Raw genomic sequence first — 22,910 nt, forward strand, 5'->3', positions numbered from 1 at the left:
TTCCAATTTGTGTCTCAACATACCTTCTCAAATTCTTGCTTGCAGGTCCTAAGCTCTTCACTCAATTTAGTACTATCTTTTTCCAGCTTACTCTTTATTTCCTGGAGCTCTGTTGTTTTAGATTTTTCATTAGCCAAATCTTTTTCTTTCAAAACCTTGAAAAAAAAAAAATCAAAGGAAAAATGGGACCTCATCCAGACTCTCAGTTATCTATCAAAAACCTCTTGATTACAAAGATTGCTGATGGGAGAATGATTGTATCAGATCTCCATCCACAATTATTTTGTCTGATCTTAGAGAAACCCTATCATTTAGTTTCATCTTTAAAATCAATAATCTGTTTTTTCTTTTCAGATTCATTTTGTTCAGTACATGGCCCCTCGGGGATATTTAACTTATGCTGAAATTGTTTTAATATATTCTGCCATTTCAACTATTTGTTTAAAATCTTTTATGTATCAGTGGTCCAATAAACTGCTGTAAGTGCAGGTACACATTGCATTAGCACAATACATTGAGAAGTCCTGGCATATTTCTAAATAGGTTTCCATTAGAAAACAGGAAAGAGGAGAAAGGTAATGGGAAAAGTAAGTTACCTTGTCTTTCTGGATTTCCTGTAACATTTTGTTCTGTTCTTTCAGCTGCTGTTCTTTCTTTGACACATCCTGCTCCAGAGTAGCCTTTATAGTCTTAAGTTCTTGGATCAACTGATTAAGGTTACCAATTTGATTTCTGTTTGAAACTAATTCCTCCTGAGCCAGAGCAAGTTTCTCCTCTGTGGACTAATTAAAAAAACAGTTCTGAAAATCATCTGTCAAAGCTATTTCAAGATCTCCACATTAGTCACAATAATTTAAATACTTGTTATGCATCTGCATGGAAAGACCAGCTTCTGGTGTGTAGTACTTCATTTTAAAATTTCAGTAGAACACAGTTAGTAGACTGACATCTAAGGAAAGAAAAACTTCTCCAATAACGTTTCCAGTAATAGGAGTTGGAGTTTACATATTTCAAATGCATCAAGAAGAAAAGAAGGAAAATACACAGTAAAAAAATTAATGAAAAACAAAAACTTATTTCTTCAGGCACTTGAATTGCCCTATGATTACAGGTAGTTGTACAGATGAGAAATAGGTAAAGTGGTAGGATGAGATTTTTCAGAAACATTCAGTGCTATCTTAACTCTGTTCTTGTTGAGTTTTTCCATAGACTTCAACGGGAAGAGAGTTAGGCCCATCATGAGTGCTTTTGAAAATCCCATCTGTCTTGTAGCAAAGTCCCAAACTTTTTATGGTTTCTCTCTTTCCCTCATATGTCTAACCTGTCTTCTTGGAAAGTAAGTTCTTTACATCCTCTTGTTGGGACAATGCCTATAACATTGTGAGAGCAACAGTAAAACACATAAGTAATAATAAGGTAACTGTTGTAATTAACAGCTGTTGAGCAATTACAAGAGAAGCAAACTGAACTTTATCTTAGGGGAGGGCAAATCAGGAGCAGAAGTAATAATTTCAACACTTTGTCATGGACAAAAGAGGTTGCAATTCATTTCCAAAAGGTATTTTGAGAACAGTGTCTGAGCTAAGCAAGAGCAAAGGAAGAGACAAATTATGTGAAGAGTTGCTAGGTGTGTTAACACACAAATTATATAAAATTGGTTCAAGTCCCAATTAAGAAGACATCTCTATTAACAACTTCTTAATTAAGTGGCACTTGCCATGTGTAAATTAGAGCACATAGTAGACTGCACTTTAACTTCCAAACTCCATATAATACAAGTAATTATTGCAAATTTATTCAATGACATTATTCAAAAATATTTACACACTATACAGTACAGCATAGGCTGACTGCTACGTTTTCTCTCACCAATTTTTAGAGCTTCTTGGTCTGTGTATGTACAATTAAAATTCCAATCATTGCTACCATTAATGGTAAATTTAAAGGAAAAAAGTCTGGTGCAGACAAGGCTTACTTAAGGCTCACTACTCATTGATGCTAGCACCTAAAAATATTTTTTGCTCAACACAGCTGATAACCACTTAATTTCCACCAAATAAGTTTCTTGTAGTATCTTAATTTAAGTGTTAAAAATAAAACTAAAGATTTTATCCCCTTCATAGAGTATGTGTTTGTTAAACTCCTCATCTCCTCTCGCTCAAAGTAAAATGTGGCTACTGTTCCAGTGTTCCAAACTCTTGTGATGTTTTCAGAAGTCTCACAATATTTGGTGATCTTCTTAAAGCCTCAGCTTGCTGGAATCATGAGATTGCATGAGTATCTCAGTTTAAAAACAATTCTAGCTCTCATGGTGGCGCAGAAAAGCTTGAAAAGTCAGAAGCAAATAAAAAGTCTCAATATTTTTCGATTTTGTGATGTGTAAGCCCAGTTCATAAATTCTGAGCCCTTGAGGTTGGTGATACTACTTTTGTAACAGGAGCATTTCAACAGTAGTGTTTGAAAGCAGGGTTGGCTGCATCAATGGAAGGAACAGATGGTGACTCAAGACACTAGAACTAAGGAATATCAAAAAAACGACCTGTTTTTCAGTAAACAAATATATAAATAACTGAACAATGCTTAAGGTCAGATTTATTGTTACCTCTTAGAATCACAAAGCTTCAGTAAGAGGATTATGTTGGGATTTAAGCACAGAGGGATAGTCCTTATAAAAAGGCATATTCTCTTTATGAAACTTAAACAATATGCATATCCCAAACCATATTCAAAGGCAGGTAAAAAGGAAAAGCATGTAAGTCATTAAACCCTGCTTCAGTATCTGGTAACAAAACAGAACACAGCCCAACAGTAGAGCTATGGAAATATCTCCCAAGATATTTTAAGTGGACACTAAACCCTGTTCAAAACATGCAGTGAAATCCTGGCCCCACTGATGTCAATGGGAATTTTGCCCATTAGTTCTTGCAAAGGCCTTTATGATGTGGGAGACTGCCAGAACTCAACAACGATGACAACTCAGACTATTACATTTTAATACTGAGTGAAAAACTGCCCAACCAAAATCAATGGGAGTTTTGCCCCTTACAATTTCACCTATTATTTTTAATGGGCCAGTTTTAACATGTGCATTACAGTGTCCTCTTCTAACTAGTATCCTCTTCAACAGTAGTAAATATTCTTTAAATGACTCCAATGTATAACACACTGTTTGTGTGACTCTCTTTCTGTATGAGTAGCAGTACCCTCCGTTACTGGATGGAATGTCAGACCAGCTTAAATATTAATGTCCACACTGACATCTTAGATCCTATCTAGCTTATAGCTATAATACTGCTACACAAGTATGAATACTTAACAGATAAGCTCCTTTGTTTTCAGTTTAAAACGATTTTTAAACTAAAAAATCCCGGGTTTTACAAAAAAGTATTATTTGTTTTTTTCCTGATGTTCACCCTACCTTGGTATCATTCAAATATATAAAAAATAACTTGTTCTATTACAAAAATAGAATATAGTGCATGATATATATCTATTTTACAAGAATACATTAGTTGGTGTGTGTATATGCAAAGCTGCTTGTTAAAGTAAGGCAATGTATTAGTCTAGAAGATACACACAATAAACAGGCATGCACGCAAGCTCTGAAGTGTGTGCACATCTGAACATACTGATGAATCTCACGCCCACCATGCACACATTTCAAGCTGTTAGCAGATAATGGTTTAAAGATCTGACAAACTAAAATGGGAAGAAAATGAAAATATGTGTCAGAATACATTTCAGAACACAAGGAAATATTCAAAAGTTTAAAAAAAAACAAAAACAGGAGAAAAGGGATGAAGTTGAGTATTTGCACTGCAAATGGTGTGGCCCAATTATTAAATGTAAATATTTAAAGACTAATAGTTCTAAGTCTACAACAGTAAACTGTTTATTGAAATGAAAAGTTTTATTTTCAGATTAGAGATATATTGTTTTCTTAAACTCAGAGGTGACGTGTTTTGAGTGCTGTTTTAGTTCTGTAGCAAATCATATTGAATTCGTTCATCAAACCATTAATCTACTGAATACTTTTTCCCCCTCTCCTTCCGTCCACCAAAATAACCCCTGATATTTACCCAGAAAAATGATTAATAGTTTTTCCCACTGATTTTCATCTATTTTTGTTTTTATAGTAATAAACACTGATAAATTCCCAGGAAAAATTAAATAAAATAAAAACAAAAAATGAAGGGCCCTATTAACAGGTTAATGCTAGTTTAATTTTAAATTCTTGAATAAGGAATAAAACAAAGTACAAATTGGGTAAGTAATGAGATCAATGGGATATTTATTAGAATGTTCTTAAACAGGGGATGGGACAAGCAGAGGAGGCATTAGAAAATATTCTGAGGACATATGTACAAGGTAACAGTGGCTTAGGTGCACTAGCCTTTCTGCCTTTTTTATTACATGTGTAATCTGAATTTGAGGGAGTGGGGGATGGGAGGGAAGAATTACAAGCAAATACACAGAGAGAAAAGGTCAAATAAAAAAAAACACCAACCAGGAAGACTATGCTATGAAGCAAGGTAATTCCCCAAATACATTCTACTGCTGGCATCGTCTATGGAAGAGACCAGGACTAGATTAGAAAAGCATCCAGGCCAAGACTGAGGTGCATTTGCAAGATCTCATACACTATCTATTTGTTTAATTCGATCCAGCCCAGGGCTAGCAGTTCCTCATTTTCATGAGCACTACACATTCACTTACAGAAAATGTAACTTTTTGAAAAAAAGAGCAATTTTTGTAAACAATATAAAGTCCCCCCAATTTACATATATTAAAAGAGAATATAATTTATTTGTCAGCTCAAATCCATCCATCCATTCCCCTCACACATACCATCAATACAGTTAAAGAATTGCAAGAGATCAACACCCTTATTTTTAAAAAGGAACACATCCTTTCTATAACTTTAACTTTAGCCAAAGTGAATTGGTTTGGTGCCATTTTTGTGGGGGGAGGCACAAGGCAATTTTTTAAACTGAAAAAGTATGTATTAAATTGTAATGTATAGAGGTGCGTGTATTTTATATACATACACATACATACACACACACACACACACACACACGTCATATTTTCTTTTCAATCTACATTAATTCAAATTTGACTTTTAAAACATTATTGTGCACACCTCTGTCCCACCATCCACCCCTTCAGATTACACCAAATCTTTTCACCTTGGCTAAAGTGACATAACATATGTTCCTTATTAAAATAAAGGCTTTGATGTTAACCAGCCCTTCATTTCTTTAATTATATTGATAAGGAGAGGAGGAATTGGGTTCACCAGAGCAATTGTCTGATCTAAGGCTAGCCTTCATGGAACACTGTCACCTAAATATCTCAAGCTATAAGATTTCCCTTGAACTCCCATGATCTGCTTTTCATCATAGTGCAGCTTCCACAGCAGACTGATTCCTTTAGCTAGGAAGGTCAAGAAATAGCTCAGTAGTTTAACAATGATATTCCATTCTCACGCCAGCAGATGGTGCTATCAGTACAGCTCAACTCATGCCCTCCAATCCTACCCAGCCACTATACATGCCACCTCAGTTCATATCATCCACATGGCTTGAGGCCATCTATCTTCATATCTGTCTGAAACCTTGGCCTCCCAGAGTCTGTGTGCCAAGTTGTGTTAAACCATTTAGCCATTCCAAAGATATTTTTATTTAGCTAAAGTGAAGGCTAACAGTGAGGGTATCTCACATTCAGACCTAATCAAGTTTATTTAAACTTCTCTTTAACAAAACTGGTTTTGACACCATGTGGACTAAATCACTGCTTTGCAATGACTATCCTTCTTCTATTAAAAGACCTGAAGTGACAAGAAAAACATTCAAGATCATCTAGTTTATATGTTTCAAAGATCTGTATTGTACAAAATGACTCCAGATGTTTCAACACACCATGAATGAGATACTTCATTGTAGCGATGGGGCCAAACCAAAACCCTGGACCTGAACCCCAACACAAACTTTGGATCCAGATGCAATCCAAATTCTGTGGTTCTGACTCAGGTGTATTTATTATTAATATTAAGCAAGGCCCCTAGTTTTATGTAGCCTATGAGTGGTAAATTTTGCATTTGAGAAGATGAAATTCTGCTACAAGAATTGCCTGACTTTAGCGATTCTACTACTTTAACATCTGAATATCAAAATACTTCTTCTGTGTCACCATTGCTTTTTAGATCACTGCCTATGGAGAACACAAATTTTTTCTTCACTTTCTTAATCTAAAACACATACTTTCTAAGTTTATACTGCAATAAAAGCTATACAGCATGTCCTGGGTTAAGGAGGGTAGGAACATTTCCCCCCTCCCTCCCTTTTTTTAAGCAAAAATAAGAGAGAGACTGAAAATAGTTCTTAGAACTAATTTAATTAATATTAACAGACATGCAGTATCAGCCTTGTTCCTTCTCTACTCTCATAATCTAGCTATGCTTTCAGCCCAAAAAGTGAACTTGTTCTAACTTAGGAAGAACTATAGTCGGGCGCCCTATTTCAAAGCTGATGATACAGAGTCAATACAGGGAAGTCTGGTAACAACAACAGGCACTTTTTCTTTGCATTTCACCTTTATGAAATGATAAAAATGGTTAGAAACAGAGTTTCTGTACTGAGGTTGTAACTATACATTGTCATATGAAACTCATGAAAATAACTAGCTGAAAAACAGGTCGCAGCTTTTCCCCTTTTTGTGATGTCACAAACTCGATAAATCATTCAAAACATTTACAAAGAGATTTAAAATGGTAGATCCCAAACCTGCATACAGTTATGCACAAGAGTAGTCCCATGATGTCAATGAGACTACTTACAAGTGTAACCATTTGCAGGATCAGGAACTTATAATGAAAAAAAATCAAACAAAAAGATGTGCTTAAGGGGAGAGATAACAGGAGATTTAGAACAAATATAAAAAATCACAAAGGTTCAGCAAATTAAAAAAAACAACTGGGAAAAATAATGATGACCACTAGGTCTAATAAAGTTAACTATGAGAACAGCTTCCATTTTGCTTTGCACCAATGCTCTATGTAGGACAGGGTTGGGATCCAAAATTGGGTTTTGAAGAGTCATGTGACAGCTCCTGTGGCTCCTGTCCCACGTGGCTGACTGAGCTTGCCTCTCTGCTTCAGGCATTGCAACCGCTGGGGTCCCAGCACCACTTAGGGTTAGCCCATCTGTCATGATGATGGGAGTTCGGGTAGACCAAATTTGAGTGAGTGGCACTGCAATCCCATGAGCCAGGTCACAACTCCAGTCACACAAATTTGGTCCAAGCAGGGAGCAGGGTCGAACCAGAGCAGTGCTGCAACCCTGGAGGTTGCAACACCTGGAGCAGACAGCCAAGCCCAGACAGCCCCACAGCATAGGAGCTGCAAGAGCCGCTACTTTGGGGTGAGTGCCAGGCAGGACCCAACTGAAACCACCCCAGAGCCTCCACTGCTCTAGGAAACCCCAGCAGCTGTAACTATTAGACCCGGTACATAAGAACGTAAGAACTGTCACACTGGGTCAGACCAAAGGTCCATCTAGCCCAGTGTCCTGTCTTCCGACAGTGGCCAATGCCAAGTTCTTCAAAGGGAATGAATAGAACAGGTAATCATCAAGCGATCAATCACCTATCGCACATTCCCAGCTTCTGGCATACAGAGGCTAAGGACACTATCCCTGCCCATCCTGGCTCATAGCCATTGATAGAACTATCTTCCATGAATTTATCTAGTTCTTTTTTGAATCCTGTTATAGTCTTGGCCTTCACAACATCCTCTGGCAGAGAGTTCCACAGGTTGACTATGGAAGTGAAAGCAGAGAAGGAAGAATGGGAACAGGTGGAAGAAAACCTTTTCCAGTAACAAAACTGATTGTTTTGGTTTTCTACATATGAAAGGTCAAACTGTAAATCCCTGGTCTCATTGTAGTCAATGGCAAAACTCCCATCACCTTCCATAGAGACAGAATTTCACCTCTGAAATTCAACATATTTTAAATGTATCCTGAGTTCTAAATTTCTCTCTTAAGTGCTGTCTCATGATGATTCCCTTTACAGAAACAAACAAAAAACCAAAAATGTACCTGGAAACCAAACTGACCACCACTCTTCACAGGCACTGCAACAGTGAGAAAGGCCTAGGTTTCCTGGGCAACCAATTGCAACCACTGCCATTCATAATATATGGATGACGGCATAGGGTTGTATGCCTTCTTGGTATGAGTTTGGAATGGCTGGATTAGGAATAGCAAAATCTCTCTACCATCAACTCACACTCCCTCATGTATTTTCAAATATACATTTTAGAGAACAGTTTCTTAATAATTTTTAAACATTTTAAATTTTGTGTGACATTTTTTCACATCCTTTTGCATGGAAAGGTGCACTGGTTGCCATGTGCAGTCCTTAGAATGACAGAAAAATCAGAAATTTTAAACTTCCAAAATTGATCTGTGATAGCTTTTCTATACACCAGGAGTTTGCAATTTCAAGAGAAATCACAAAGGCTGAAAGGGGAAAATGGCAAATGAACAAAAGGAAACAGAAACACTGCCCAAACTGAAGCCAACGTCCACAGGAACAGCAGAGAACTGGCAAGTCACACTCGCAATTCTGATGGGGACCTGCTTTGCTAATCACAGTCACAAAAGAACTGAACTGAAATGTTCTACACAGATACCCAAGCATTAGCACTTGATCTTAGAATGAGGATCATCACCTATTAGTGCCTCAGTGAGGAGTAACTCCCTCAGGGCCAGCCCACCGCACAAAAGACTGGAGCCTTCTCCCAGCAGGTGAAGTTGGGCAGGGGATGGGGGAAGAGGTCAAGATGTTAAAAATAAAATACTGATGGGCTCTTGGAGCAATAATGTTTTTGTTTTTCTTTATGTGTCCTTAGGTAAAAACAGTCCCATTAGTTGTGCACATCATTCTTAGCCTTCAGCTTCAGAGAACATACAGGAATCTCAGGAACTACCCCCCAAATATTTTGCTTATAATATCTTTGGAGCCTATCTATTTTGCATAGTACATTAAAAACACTAAATAGGGACACACTTGTTTACTACGAGGCACAAAAGAGTGAACTGCATTGCATTTCCGTAACTGTGGGCCAAGCCCATTATATTCTGTAGCCATCAAAAAGTTTAGTTAGTTTATAAAGCATCCTTAGTTTTTCTTTAAAAAGAAAATTCCACCTTCTTTAGCAAATATAATTTGCAACCCTAAATATTTATCAATCTACTTCCACTTGCAATACATTTTTTGGCCTACTTTTCCATTAAGTTGCACTCTCTGTCATGTATTTCTAAATATTTATGGTGGCCGTGACATCAATTGCAACAAGGCTCCAGAATTCCAATTAAAGGAAACAATATCTGAGGAAACTAGGAGGACTTTACTAATAATATAACATGGGATGTATCACCATGACATGACAAAATATCCTCTGAGAGGAAAAGGAAAAATAAAGACTCTCCAAATCTTTCATCTACTGGTTTTGTATATTTAGCACATAAGTACCAAGGTGAAAACAGTTTAGAAGGATGTGTTCATAGTCAATTGTATTCTTTGTGTGGTCTAAGAATAAATTGATCTTTTGATCATTATTTGGAATTTTCTCAATAGGATTTTTGTTGTTTTGTTTTTTACATCTTTTTAATTTAGCTATATTTTACAGTGGTCTTTTAGCATTTTATTAAACTGTCTTGTTCAGTGATGATATTATTATAAAACAAAAACCCATACACTGCCTCCATGTTTGTACGGCATTTTAGCACAATAGAACCACAATCTTAAAATTTATAAAATTATACATTTGCTAAGACTGGTAACCTTGTTTTCTTGTTATTGCCAACCTCCTCTGACCCCAGGTTGTGTCCTTGAATTCCCAACTCTGAGCATTCATAGGGACACTTACAGTGGAGCACCCATAGGGACACTACTCGAAGAAGTTGCCAATACAGACAATGACCGAAATATCATACAAGAAGATTTGGAGGACTTTAAAAACTGGAATAAGAGACATGGGATGGAATTTAATAGTGCAAAGTTATGCACTTAGGGACTAACAACAAGAATTTTTGCTATAAGTTGGGGACTTATCATTTGGAGGTGACAGAGGAGGAGAAAGACCTGGTGTACTGGTTGATCACAGGAAGACTATGAGCCACCAATGTGATGCGGCCAAGAAAAAGGTTAATGCAGTCCTAGGATGCATCAGGCAAGGTATTTCCAATACAGACAAGGAAGTGTTAGTACCATTATACAAGGCACTGGTGAGACTTCATCTGGAATACTGTATGCAATTCTGGTCTCCCATGTTTAAGAAAGATGAATTCAAACTAGAACAGATGCAGAGAAGGGCTACTAGGATGATCAGAGGAGACTCAAAGAGCTTGGCTTGTTTAGCCTAACCAAAAAAAGGGGAGATATGATTGCTCTCTATAAATACATTAGAGGGATAAATATGAAGAAGGGAAAGGAATTATTTAAGTTAAGAGCCAATGTGGACACAAAAACAAATGGATATAAACTGGTTATCGACAAGTTTAGGCTTGAAATTAGACAAAGGTTTCTAACCACCAGAGGAATGAAGTTCTGGAGCGGCCTTCCAAGGGGAGCAGTGGGGGCAAAAACCTAACTGGCTTCCAGACAGAGCTTGATAAGTTTATGGAGGGGATGGTATCTGCAACTGCTAGCAGCATATATCTCCAATGGCTGGTGATGGGACACTAGAATGGGAGGGCTCTGAGTTACCACAGAGAATTCTTGCCCAGGTGTCTGGCTGGTGACTCTTGACCACATGATCAGGGTCTAACTCATTGCCATATTTGGAATCGGGAAGGAATTTTCCCCCAAGTCAGGTTGGCAGAAAACCTGGAGGGGAGGGGAAGGGGGGAGAATTCGCCTTCCATTGCATCATGGGGCATGGTTCTCTTGTAGGTTTAAACTATGGTAAATGGCGGATTCTTTGTAACTTTGAGTCTTTTAATCATGGTTTGAGTACTTCACTAACTCAGCCAGAGGTTATAGGTTTATTAAAGGAGTGGATGGGTGAGGTTCTGTGGCCTGCAATGTGCAGGAGGTCAGACTAGATGATCATAATGGTCCCTCCTGATCTTAGAGTCTATGAGCACTGCAGTTTGGCCAAGACACAAGGGCTAATAGACCTTTCTTTCCAGAAAGGGCCATAGAACCTTTAATGACTACACATGATCAGGGCCAATTGTTTTGCAACTCACCCTAAAGATAACTCCTCTAGCACCATATTTCCTAACACTTGCTGGGGCACTGCTTCAGTCAGTCACCCCTATTTTCTGTCTGTGACACATAATGGTCTAATCTCCTGTGGGCTGTAATACGTAAGTCTAATTTTGGGTGTTTGGTTTAGTGTGTGGGTGCTGGATGGTGTTGGTGTCCTGTGATATACAGGCTGTCACAAGAGATGAACTAGTGGTCACTTCCGGTTTTAATTCTATGACTCCTCGACTATGAGTACTGACTGAGAGGAAAAAGCACTATCTACTGACTCTCCAACACCAGTTCCAGCAGTACTTGGGCTTTCTTGGAGGTCTCCAATCCAAGCACTGACAATGTCAGGGTCTACTTAGATTTGGCATCTGAATCAAGATGGTATGGCTACATCACTTTATATGTAAAATAGGTCCCACTAAAGAGAAATCCCTTTAAAAATATATCTTGAATGAAAATAGTATGTAAATTTGCCAAAACAACTGGGTCACCTGTAGAACACCACAGACTAAACGGGTTTGTTGCAGGAATGCAAGCTGAGGAGCACTGTCAAAGCCTGTTACATCCATACAAAGGAGTCAAAAAGGCACTAAATTGTGGGGGAGGGAAATACTCTTGGGGTTGCTCCCTTGCATGCTGGCAGAAATGGATGCCATTAGTTGTATTTCTGTTTCCACAGATTGGGAACTACGCAGGGGTAAGACTGGGGACAAGCTTTACACAGAGTGGAATGTGTAAAGAAAGAACTCAGTACTCCTAAATCCTTCACCTTGTTCCCAGAGCTCAGACAACAGCACTGCTACAAAACACTTGTGAACTAGAAGGGCATTCTAGGTACATCAGGCAAAAATACTTGGCATTTAAATTAATTCCAACATGTACTGTGTCCTGAGGGAAAGAACACAATACAATTCTATATATAGCAAGAGAGTTTTTTCTTCACATTGCTCTCACTTTGCTTCTTTCTATTCATCCTGAAGACAAACATTATTAAGTCACTTATGACTTTAAAAAGACACTGTACCTTAAGGTCTTGCCTTGTTGCCAACAGCTCAGATTCTTTACCATAAAGATCCAGCTGAAGTTCTTTCATATTTTCCTGATCTTTTTCATGGATCTTCTGTAGCTCTGCTAGTTTTCCTTTCTCTGCTTTAAGCTCCTGTGCTGATAATGTTACCTGCTGCTGTAATTTATTCTCTAGTTCTGCCTGAAACACACATACGAATCCTGGATTTATATTTTACAGTACAAAGCGGGCATGTAAGATAAAATGTAAAATATGGATTATTTGCTATCTCAATTTTGTTAAACTAATTTTTAAGAAATGTTAATTAAATAAGCATAATTATTTCAATAAATCTTTTCTCTTGATTTACTCTGCAATACTTATAGCTATTATTTATCCCAGCTACAAAATTTGAACAAGCTCACATTATTAAATCATATTATTTCTTACATTAATATACTGTGATTTACTTGCTATATAATAAAAAAATAAATGACTAACAACAAGAGAATAATTAAACATGGGAAGGCGTTTTCAAACATCTAAACAGTATTTCCAAACCCTGCAGTTTCCATGGGCAGAACAACAGAAAGCCACTGCAATACTTTATATGATAAATGAGAGACTGAGTGCAGACATCATTTAATAGTACAGCACATGACACTAACATCCCTAAAGCTATATGGAGTTTGAACTTTTTCATCATAGTTCACGTTTCATATGGTCATTAAGACTCTCTATTCTCTTCTTACAATACAAAATGAGTTGTTTAAAACCACCACTGATGCTCCAAAATGCTGAGGACTCTTGTCTAAATTATTCTCACGAAACTGCATGCTGCTATGCGACAAGATGGCAACTCTTGCCACATTGCATACAGATGCAGTAGAATGAACACAGCAGGTCTAGCTATTTTTATCAATTTGATGACAGGTGTACTACTTGCATAATCCATAATTCACTATTTGGGCCTTCTACTCAACATTTTTATAGTTTTGACCTTGAACAATATTTGATGGGCTCAGTTCTGCATCCTGACCTTACCATTCCCCAGTAACACATTTCAGCTACAGTAAATAGCTATTTTATCACCCACATAATGACATAAAACAGGAGCCTGCATCAGAGTTAATACTAATTTCCTTTGTAAGTAAGAGGAATGAAGAGAAGCCAGAACTACCTTTTCTAAAAGGGCACCTTTTAATTCAGCTTGCTGTGTTTCAGTTTGCCTTTTCTTCTGATCAAATGATTCCTTCAGTTCTTTAAGCTTTCCTTGGAGATGCTGCTCATTCTTTTCCTTCTCTTTTAGGACACCCTGAATCTCCAGTATTTGTCCTCGTGCTGAATCAAGCTCAATTGTCAGCTGCTTAGAAATCTATATTTAAAAATATAAAAAAACTGCATATTATCTTTACCTTAATCATTATTAGTTTGTGTTGCGGTACATCAAATACATTATTTACAGCTAACATCTAATTGTACAGCACTTTTTTTCATGGAGGGGCTAAACCGGGCCACTCCACAGTTGCTTGGCAGCAGATCCTTTATCGTTGACGTGGCTATCCTGTGCTCTAGAATGTACGTTTTCATTTTTTAAAAGGTAAGACTAGTCCCTATAGTTACAAAGATAACCTTCTACGGGGAGATTTTCAAAAACAACTAAATCTCTCAAGAGTTTCTGAAAATTTTCTCCCAAACAGCATACTGATAAAACAATACATACAATGGTATGGAGATGTCTAACTAAGCTTGAAACAACAGATCTGAGAGGTGTGAACTGTCACTATTCGTTTAAAAGAGATGTTAACTCAGAAAACTAATGACAAGTTACATGTTAACATAGTTAACTATTTCAAAAAATGTAAGAAAGCAGAGGGACAATGATCTGTTGTCACTGTATGTATTGTACGAAGAGCGCACCAAAACCAGGGATGATCATATTAGAATACACACAATCTTCTGTGACTGTCATCTGGTTTTGGTGTCGACTGCATAGGGCTTGGGAGAATACCACTACTTTTCCCCCACTCCAATCTGATCTCTGCATATGTGATTGGAAAAGCTGTCATTGATATATTTTTATTTTTTGTAATTGGGAATTAGCAATCTTACCCCTTCCTGTTTTTCCAGTGAGTTTTTCAATTCATTCCGTTCTTTAGCTACAGACTCTGTCTGTACTTGAAGCTGGTGTTTAGTTTCTTGGCAAGATTTTTCCTAAAAAACAGATTACCTAGTGAGCATTTTTTGTCAACTTTACTGAATGCATTTCAGCTATTATTACAAAAACTACAAACTACCAAAAAAGAACACTTGCATTCTCTTAAATCAGAATCTGTATTTGGCACAGAAATATCCTCGCAATGTGCTATAAACTATAACTGTTTAGAACCCAGTCCTAGTCATTCTTCCCAGGTCACCAAGGCCCAGATTCAGGAAAGCACTTCAGCACATTCCTAAGATCCATGGACTTAAATGCTATTTACTCTTAAAGTTAAGCATGTGCTTAAGTAGCATTTAAGTCCCTGGGTCTTACGAATGTGCTGAAGTGCTTTCCTGAATAGGGATGCTTTTCTCAATTGAGGCCTAGATTGGCAGCTCAGAAGTGGAACAACAAGGATAGCTATTTTAAGGCAGGGAAGGGTGATTCCCCTTAGGGTACCAATAAATACTGAGATTCTTCCCCTTGTCAGGGAACAGTATAGGCTCAAAACACCATCTTTATTAATTCTGGAGTAAGCTATTACACAGAGTAAGTAAGGATGGCAGAATTGGAACCTTTGTAGTAATGTGATCTAAAAAATCTCTTAACGTATCTCTTTCTCACCCTCTCTCTCTCTCTGTCACACACACTCACTCTCTCTCTCTCTCTTTAGGTCCAAATCCTACTCCCTGAAAACTCCCATGGACTTCCCGGGAAGTAGGATATGGACCTTATTTTTAATAGTATAAACTGAAGAGTAAACCCTTCCAGTTATTAGAGTAAGGCCTTGGCTACACTGGCAATTCACAGCGCTGCACTTGCTGCGCTCAGGGGTGTGAAAAAACACCCCCCCTGAGCGCAGCGAGTGCAGCGCTGTAAAGCGCCAGTGTAATCAGCGCCTGCAGCGCTGCACGCTGCACACTCCCTCACAGCGCTGCAAGCTACTCCTCTCGGAGAGGTGGAGTACTTGCAGCGCTGCGAGAGAGCTCTCGCAGCGCTGGCGGCGCGACTACAATTGCGCTTCACAGTGCTGCCGTGGCAGCGCTGTGAATCCGCGAGTGTAGCCAAGGCCATAATGTAAATAATTAAGCAGAAGTAGCTAAAGCCAGGTCTACACTATAAACTTACCTCAGGATAACTGTATCGCTCAGGGGTGTGAAAAATCCACATCCCCGAGCGACTCAGTTATATCGACCTAACCCCCAGTTTAGACAGCGCTACGTCGACAGGAAGGCTTCTCCCCTTGACACAGCTGCCGTTTCTCACAGAGGTGGGTTAACTACGTTGATGGGAGAAGCTCTCCTGTCAGCATACTAGCATCTTCAATGAAGCACTACAGTGGCGCCGCTGCAAGCATTTTAAGTGTAGACCTGCCTTTGTAAAACATTGCAATCATCGGCATTTGTTAAAGAAGAAACAAAAGGGCTTTTTATAAAAGGGATAGAAGGTGGGGAGAAATGGTATTTGTAATTGTAAATACAGATTACTTTTGAGTGGAAATAAAAATAACAATCACACATGGGAGCTGAGAGATGGTCTGACGCAAAACAGAAAAAGAAATTGGGAAAAATACCCCTACAATAAATTTTAAACATAGAAAATTCACAAAATATGTATTGCTACTGTACTAGCTGATGTTGCTATAAGCAGCCAAAGTTTAAAAAACAAAAAAAAACGGGGATTATCGTTTTAAACACAGTAATAGTAAGGGTCACTTTTATTACAATAATGGACTCCTGGCCAAGCATTTTGCTGCCATACTGCCGCTTCTTAGGTCACTGGAATCACTTGGCTTTCAGACAGGTCTTGCAAGTGTGTGATATTTCCCAAAATGACAGATACAATTATTCTATGCAATGTTGTAGCCATGCTGTTCCCAAGATATTAGAGACACAAAGTGGGTGAGGTCATATCTTTTATTGGTCCAACTTCTGTTGGTGAGAGCTTACAGAACTCTTCTTCAGCTCTGTAAACTTATGTAAGCTCAAAAGCTTATCTCTCTCACCAACAGAAATTGGTCAATAAAAGATATGACCTCACCCACTTTGTGTCTCTAATATCTTGGGAACAACATGGCTACAACATTGCATAGAATAATTGTCTCTCCAGACACCATTATGCTTACCAGAACCAGCAATCTTCCATCACACCCATAACAAGTGCACCAATGTGTTCTGCATGAATCAGATTAGAAAACCAAAACTATAATAGGTTAAGAAAAACTGACTTCATTGTTCTCAAATGTGGGTTGCATTTTGGCAAAGTTTCACAACCTATGTTTTTATAGGGCTGTCCAGCGTTTTCCACATTTCACATATAAATGTTTCAATGCTCATCACTGTCTGTGGTTTTCTTTCGATTAAAAAGCAACTAAAGGGGTCTGGTTTCTGGTATGAACCAATGTTTACCAATAAAAACATCCAGCCACAACTTAATTCAGGACTTACAATTATATCTCAGTTTTGTTTTTCTTAAGGCAATCATAATTTCCACAGTTGGTGCCATCATCTTTGCAATAAATATGAGCAGTTTTCATACTACAATGCAAAGCAGAGCTAACAATCATGAATGAGCAAATTGAAAAATACCCAATACTGGATGCCTGATTAAATCCACAACTTACCATTTCTGCTACAGCGGCTTTTCCTTTCTGTTTCTCCGTTTCCAATTCATCCTTTATATCCTTCAAGGATTCAATGGTTTTTGATAATTTGTCTTTGGTAACTGTAAGGTCTTTCAATAAAGTTTCTTTCTCCAACTTCATTTTCTGCAGCTCTGATGTTGCTGCTTGAATCTTGCCATCTAGTTCCTTACGTTGTTTATTTGTCTCTTGATTTAATTTCTCAAGGTCCCGTTTAAGGCTTGCTTTTTCTTCCCCTTGCTTTGATATTTGCTGTTTTGCTTGTTCCAGGGCATCAGATTTCTTCTCCAAATCCAATTTAGTACTAGATACACTGTGCAAATACAAAGGAGAACAGTGAAATACAAAACTTAAAAAAATTATCGATAAGTTGTTTTGTGTAATTAAATCTACTCTCTATAATCAAATACATTAATTGTTCTACTAATTTAAAACATGTTTTTTCAGATGATATATTGATGTTTCGTTTCTACGCTTAAATGAATGACATACTCTGAAGTCCCATTTTCAGGCTGGTGGTTCTTCTTTGAACATTACACCTATGAACTACCCCGGAGAGCTAACATGCAAATTGTAAATCAAGATGTATAAAACCCCAAATTAAGGTTTTTTACTCAGCAGATTTCTGAACAGGTTAATATATTCAGATCCATCAACTGGCAACATACCCTTTGGTTCTATGAAAGAGTCTCACACACATTATTCCCAGACAAAGTTAAAAGTTGAGAGACTGACCTTCAACACAACAACATTACCAAATATATTTTGTAGTAGTTTTTGTTTGTGCTAAGTGCTGGAGAAATTGCATTTGCAATAAGATTCCCACACCAGCTTTAATGCTATCCTGTATCCCCACTAACTTTCCACCTATGGGTTGAATCTCCCTTACCCATTGATCACACAAAACTTAAATCCGCTTAGTCAAGCATATGAATTCCAATATTCTCATTTGTTCTATGACAATATAACCTCCTCTTACCCATATATCAGATATAGGTGGTGATGATGAATATCTCATTTATATACATATTAGAGATCTGAGCCCCATGCTGGGAAGGACCCCCTAATTTTTCAGAGGGTGGTATAACAGTGAAAGGTTGTTTGCTGATGACCAGCTTTCTGCTGCTGATACAACAAGCGGGATCTAGACAGAGTGTACAGAAGAGATGGAGGAAGTACACTGGGTGCATCTCAACCCACTCAGGTTAAGTCACAGTACTTGGTGACTCATCTATGGGGTGAAGGCTGATGGCTGAAGTGCAAGTCAAACAAGGCAATGCTTCTCTCCCCTGTGGGGGAAAAGATGCAGAAGCCCCCACTGAGATGTAGGGTTACTCTAGTGTTTTAGGTGAGGTCTGGTGATCATGAAGGTGAATAATAATTTCAATTCTAGTCTAAGAGTATAAACATGCATTTGTTTGTTCTTATAGAACAATTCAAATTTGAATCTAGGTCTCTAGGTCTGAAAAGTAATGCATTAAACACTGTTAGCATACACTTCTCTTTCTGCTTCAAGCTGTTTAGTCAGTTCTGTTGTTCTGAGGCCTAGTTCTGTACACTGCTGCCGTTGCTGTTGTAGCTCCTGAAGAGCTTGTTCTTTGCTTGCTTTAACCTCAAGAATGTCAGCTTCAAGTTTCTGTAAAAGAAAAGAAAAAGCTACAGTTACCATTACACAACCACCAGAGTGAAAATTCACTCAATTGTTCATAAATACCTCCAACCTCCACGTATAAAGGGGCTACAGCAGGGGTAAGGAGACTACACCCCTAGTCTTCACGTACATTTAAAATTAAACATACTTCTATATTTTAATGTATTCAAATATCTGTAAGACGCTTAAAATACTGTAATCTAAAAATAACCCAATAATTTATAAACGGAACATACTCCAGCTCTGTGCAATTGTATACACTTCTCATGTTACTGTATTCTAGCTTTTTGCCTCCTGCCTCAAATGTAATATACTGAAGATGTGTGTACATTAGGGTCTGATCCTGCAAACACTTATGCACTTGAATAAAGTTACTTGAAGTTTATATAACCACAAATATGAGAGCTCTGAAATTAGGAAGTGGTCTATGTCTCATCTCTTAATATTCTCCATGAATTATATTTAGGGTACCAATTGGAGGGGAAGGAGGCTGGGGCAGTGGAGGCAGTTATGGCATAACCCCACTTTCTCATTCATCAGCTGAAAAAGGAAACACTGGGAAAAGAGAATACTATCTACACCACTTTTTAGGTGGCTGGCCATCCTCCTCCTGCAATTTCCGCACTGCTGTTACCATGCATTATGAAACAATTTTGTTGCTTTACATGGTGAAAACTAGTTTTATAAACTCAGGTTCTTCATTTCTGAATACAAACCTTAAGCTGTCCCTCTAGCTCCTCCATTTTCTGTTCTAAATAAAGACGTTTCTCTTTATACTCTTTAAGATTGGCTTCCAGCTGTGTACAATATTCTTGCTTGTCCTGCAGCGTAGCTGTAACCTGATCTAACTGAGTGTTGACCTTATTTAACTCCTATGAAGTAAAATATAATTGAAAATGGTTACTTTTATTAAAGGATGAGTATTTTTTAAATTATTAAAGAGTTCTCTAAACACATGCCTAAATATTTACTTGTCTAAAATGTTCATATGAAATTTTTAAAAATGCACATGTTATACTGGAGAAAAACAGCATATTTAATAGCTTATTCTTTTCAAATTGCTTTTAAGGCAGAACTTTTTCATGAGCAAAAATTTTTTCAATTTTTTGCTATTGTGTGCACGGGAACATAATATTAACCTATTTGTAGCAGTAGATTAAATTTAGCAGGAACAAGGACATCCAATACCATGTGACCAGTCAACTCTCCACAGACACCAATGGCTTACGGATCATAGTTTGAAAACTATTGGTTCAACATGGAACAATATTATTTTCTACCAGAAACGGAACACATACTGCTGATAGTCAAAAGACCACACGTTTTATGGTGAGCTGGACCTAACTTATGCGACACACTGATGCAAGAGACTGACAAATTCGACAGCAGCTTCATTTAAAATAAAATCTGGGAGATTTTTAATTAATTAAATATGAAAATGAAAATCACTACAGAAGGACTTGTGCTATTTATGTTAATATTCAATTCCCCACCCGAGAAGGCACGGGAGCTGGTGTTACTTTTGGAAGTGGTTTGAAATTGTGAATGTTTTTACTGAAATAATCAGCAGCAAAACAATTAACCATGTTGACAGTTAATTTATCATTCGTTTTCAATATTAGCACCCCAATGAGATGTGCTGATTTAGGGATGGAGTGCACACAGACTTTCACCAAAGTAACTAAATTGGTTTTAATTCATCCCTTTTTTATTTTAATGCAAGTGTGTGTGTGTACACACTTATTTTGGAATAAAAAAGTATGTTTCTTCATTTAGCTGAAGTCTGTTTTTTTTATCTTGAATCTGCAGACTCCAGAAAAACAACATTGCTTTGTTTTACACTCAGTATACTTTGTAAAGTCTCTCTTCATAATCACACAGGTTAGAAACTATTCTATTGTAACATGGAAGCTTAGATTCTAGAGTACATTTCTGCAGCAGGGGTGGATTTCACAGTCAATTCCATACATTACAATATACAGGGCCCTGCTTATAGCAAACAGGACAAAATATATTACATATTCAAATTCTGAATAATATCTCCAACGCAAATGCAAATCCACAAGGACTTTGATTTTTTTTCCCAAATCAAATTGTCCTTTTGGTTTTGTATGAAGGTTATCTTAGATGATCTAGTAGCATTAATTTCTCCTACCTGTTGTTTATCTTGCAGTGCATTCTGGGCTGTGTCCAAATGATTCTGAAGATCTGCTCTTTGAGCGGCTTTTGATGCTTCTGCTGAAAGCAGTAATTCAGTCTTTGCTTTTATCTGAAAAGAAGAGTGTTACAATGTTTGCAATGTGAAGATCATAAAGAATTCTTGATTGCAGCTGCTTTTAACTCAAATTTTCTTCCTACTAACAAGCGCTTTAATACTAGCTATTTATTGCTAATTATTAGTAATTCTGACATGATGAAATGTTGGACACAGAAATCATAGCTAAACCACAAGTTATCAACAAAGTTTAGACAGCTGAAGACAAAATGGAACAAAATAAAATAAAGTTACGAATAATTGTTCTTCTCTGAAGGCAGGTCTACACTACGGGGTTACGTCCACCTAAGTTACGCAACTCCAGCTACATGAATAACATAGCTGGAGTCGATGTAGCTTCGGTTGACTTATTGCAGTGTCTACACTGCGCTGGGTCGACGGGAGAAACTCTCCCATCAACTTACCTTATGCTTCTTGTTCTGGTGGAATAGTGGACCACAAGCTAAATATGAGTCAACAGTGTGATGCTGTTGCAAAAAAAGCAAACATGATTCTGGGATGTATTAACAGGTGTGTTGTGAGCAAGACACGAGAAGTCATTCTTCCGCTCTACTCTGCTCTGGTTAGGCCTCAGCTGAGTATTGTGTCCAGTTCTGGGCACCGCATTTCAAGAAAGATGTGGAGAAATTGGAAAGGGTCCAGAGAAGAGCAACAAGAATGATTAAAGGTCTTGAGAACATGACCTATGAAGGAAGGCTGAAAGAATTGGGTTTGTTTAGTTTGGAAAAGAGAAGACTGAGAGGGGACATGATAGCAGTTTTCAGGTATCTAAAAGGGTGTCATAAGGAGGAGGGAGAAAACTTGTTCACCTTAGCCTCTGAGGATAGAACAAGAAGCAATGGGCTTAAACTGCAGCAAGGGAGGTCTAGGTTGGACATTAGGAAAAAGTTCCTAACTGTCAGGGTGGTTAAACACTGGAATAAATTGCCTAGGGAGGTTGTGGAATCTCCATCTCTGGAGATATTTAAGAGTAGGTTAGATAAATGTCTATCAGGGATGGTCTAGACAGTATTTGGTCCTGCCATGCGGGCAGGGGACTGGACTCGATGACCTCTCGAGGTCCCTTCCAGTCCTAGAATCTATGAATCTATGAATACCGGAGTTGATGGGAGAGCAATCTGCGGTTGATTTAGCAAGTCTTCATTAGACCCACTACACTGACCCCCAGTGGATCGATCGCCGCAGCGTCGATCCACGATAAGTGTAGATATACCCTGAGTTATGGGGTCCAATCCAGTTCTCCTTTTAGTCAAGGGAAATCACCCTGGCATGTGGACTGTAGCACCATTAAAACAGTTTTCAGATAGGCTTCTTAGCCTTAATGCACACAGCAAGTCTGAGTCTTTTAAGGAGACATAACTTCTCCTTCGTTGATTCCTTGGTGGTGGTCGTGTTCTTTTTGGTGTGTGTGTGTGGTTTTTGTTTTTGTTTTTTGGCTGCAATCCTTGTATCTTAGAACCGCTGATGTCTTGCTGGATCATATCTTGCTTATTGCACTTTATTTGGCCATTTGTTGCTCACAAAACAAGCAAACTTTAGTAGAATCTTAGCCTACTAGCCTTGTATATTCAACAAAGGCCACCTTTTTCCATGATGAAGTGCAGATGGATTTTTTTTCATTAGGATATAGTACAAAGGCAAATTACCTGTAAATCAAGCTGGGATACTTTCTCTTTGCTTTCATTTAGCTGACTATTTAGTTCACCAATGCTTGTTTCTAGGGAGAGCACACGGTCTTGAGCAGCTCTCAGATATGCCTTCTGCTCTTGCACCTGCTCATGCAAATTCTCTTGGGCTTGTTTATGGCTTTCCGATTGATTCTTCAGCTTTTCTGTTAGCTGAGTTACCTACAATATAAATAAGCTGCCA

At 37.9% G+C, this 22,910-nt stretch overlaps 1 protein-coding gene across 1 annotated transcript in view; it reads right to left on the reverse strand.

The window, feature by feature from the left end:
* Positions 1-22,910, reverse strand: part of EEA1 (early endosome antigen 1) — a 157,827-nt gene that overhangs the window by 15,349 nt on the left and 119,568 nt on the right. The window contains exons 16-25 of the mRNA XM_065403979.1: positions 22,688-22,888; positions 20,922-21,035; positions 19,483-19,638; positions 18,612-18,751; positions 17,098-17,428; positions 14,387-14,488; positions 13,455-13,649; positions 12,293-12,475; positions 597-782; positions 24-155 (exon numbers count right to left, since the gene is read on the reverse strand). Coding sequence (XP_065260051.1) covers positions 24-155; positions 597-782; positions 12,293-12,475; positions 13,455-13,649; positions 14,387-14,488; positions 17,098-17,428; positions 18,612-18,751; positions 19,483-19,638; positions 20,922-21,035; positions 22,688-22,888 — 1,740 coding nt within the window. The remainder of the gene's footprint in view (positions 1-23; positions 156-596; positions 783-12,292; positions 12,476-13,454; positions 13,650-14,386; positions 14,489-17,097; positions 17,429-18,611; positions 18,752-19,482; positions 19,639-20,921; positions 21,036-22,687; positions 22,889-22,910) is intronic.

This window comes from Emys orbicularis, chromosome 1 (assembly GCF_028017835.1).
Source record: "Emys orbicularis isolate rEmyOrb1 chromosome 1, rEmyOrb1.hap1, whole genome shotgun sequence".
NCBI lineage: Eukaryota > Metazoa > Chordata > Testudines > Emydidae > Emys > Emys orbicularis.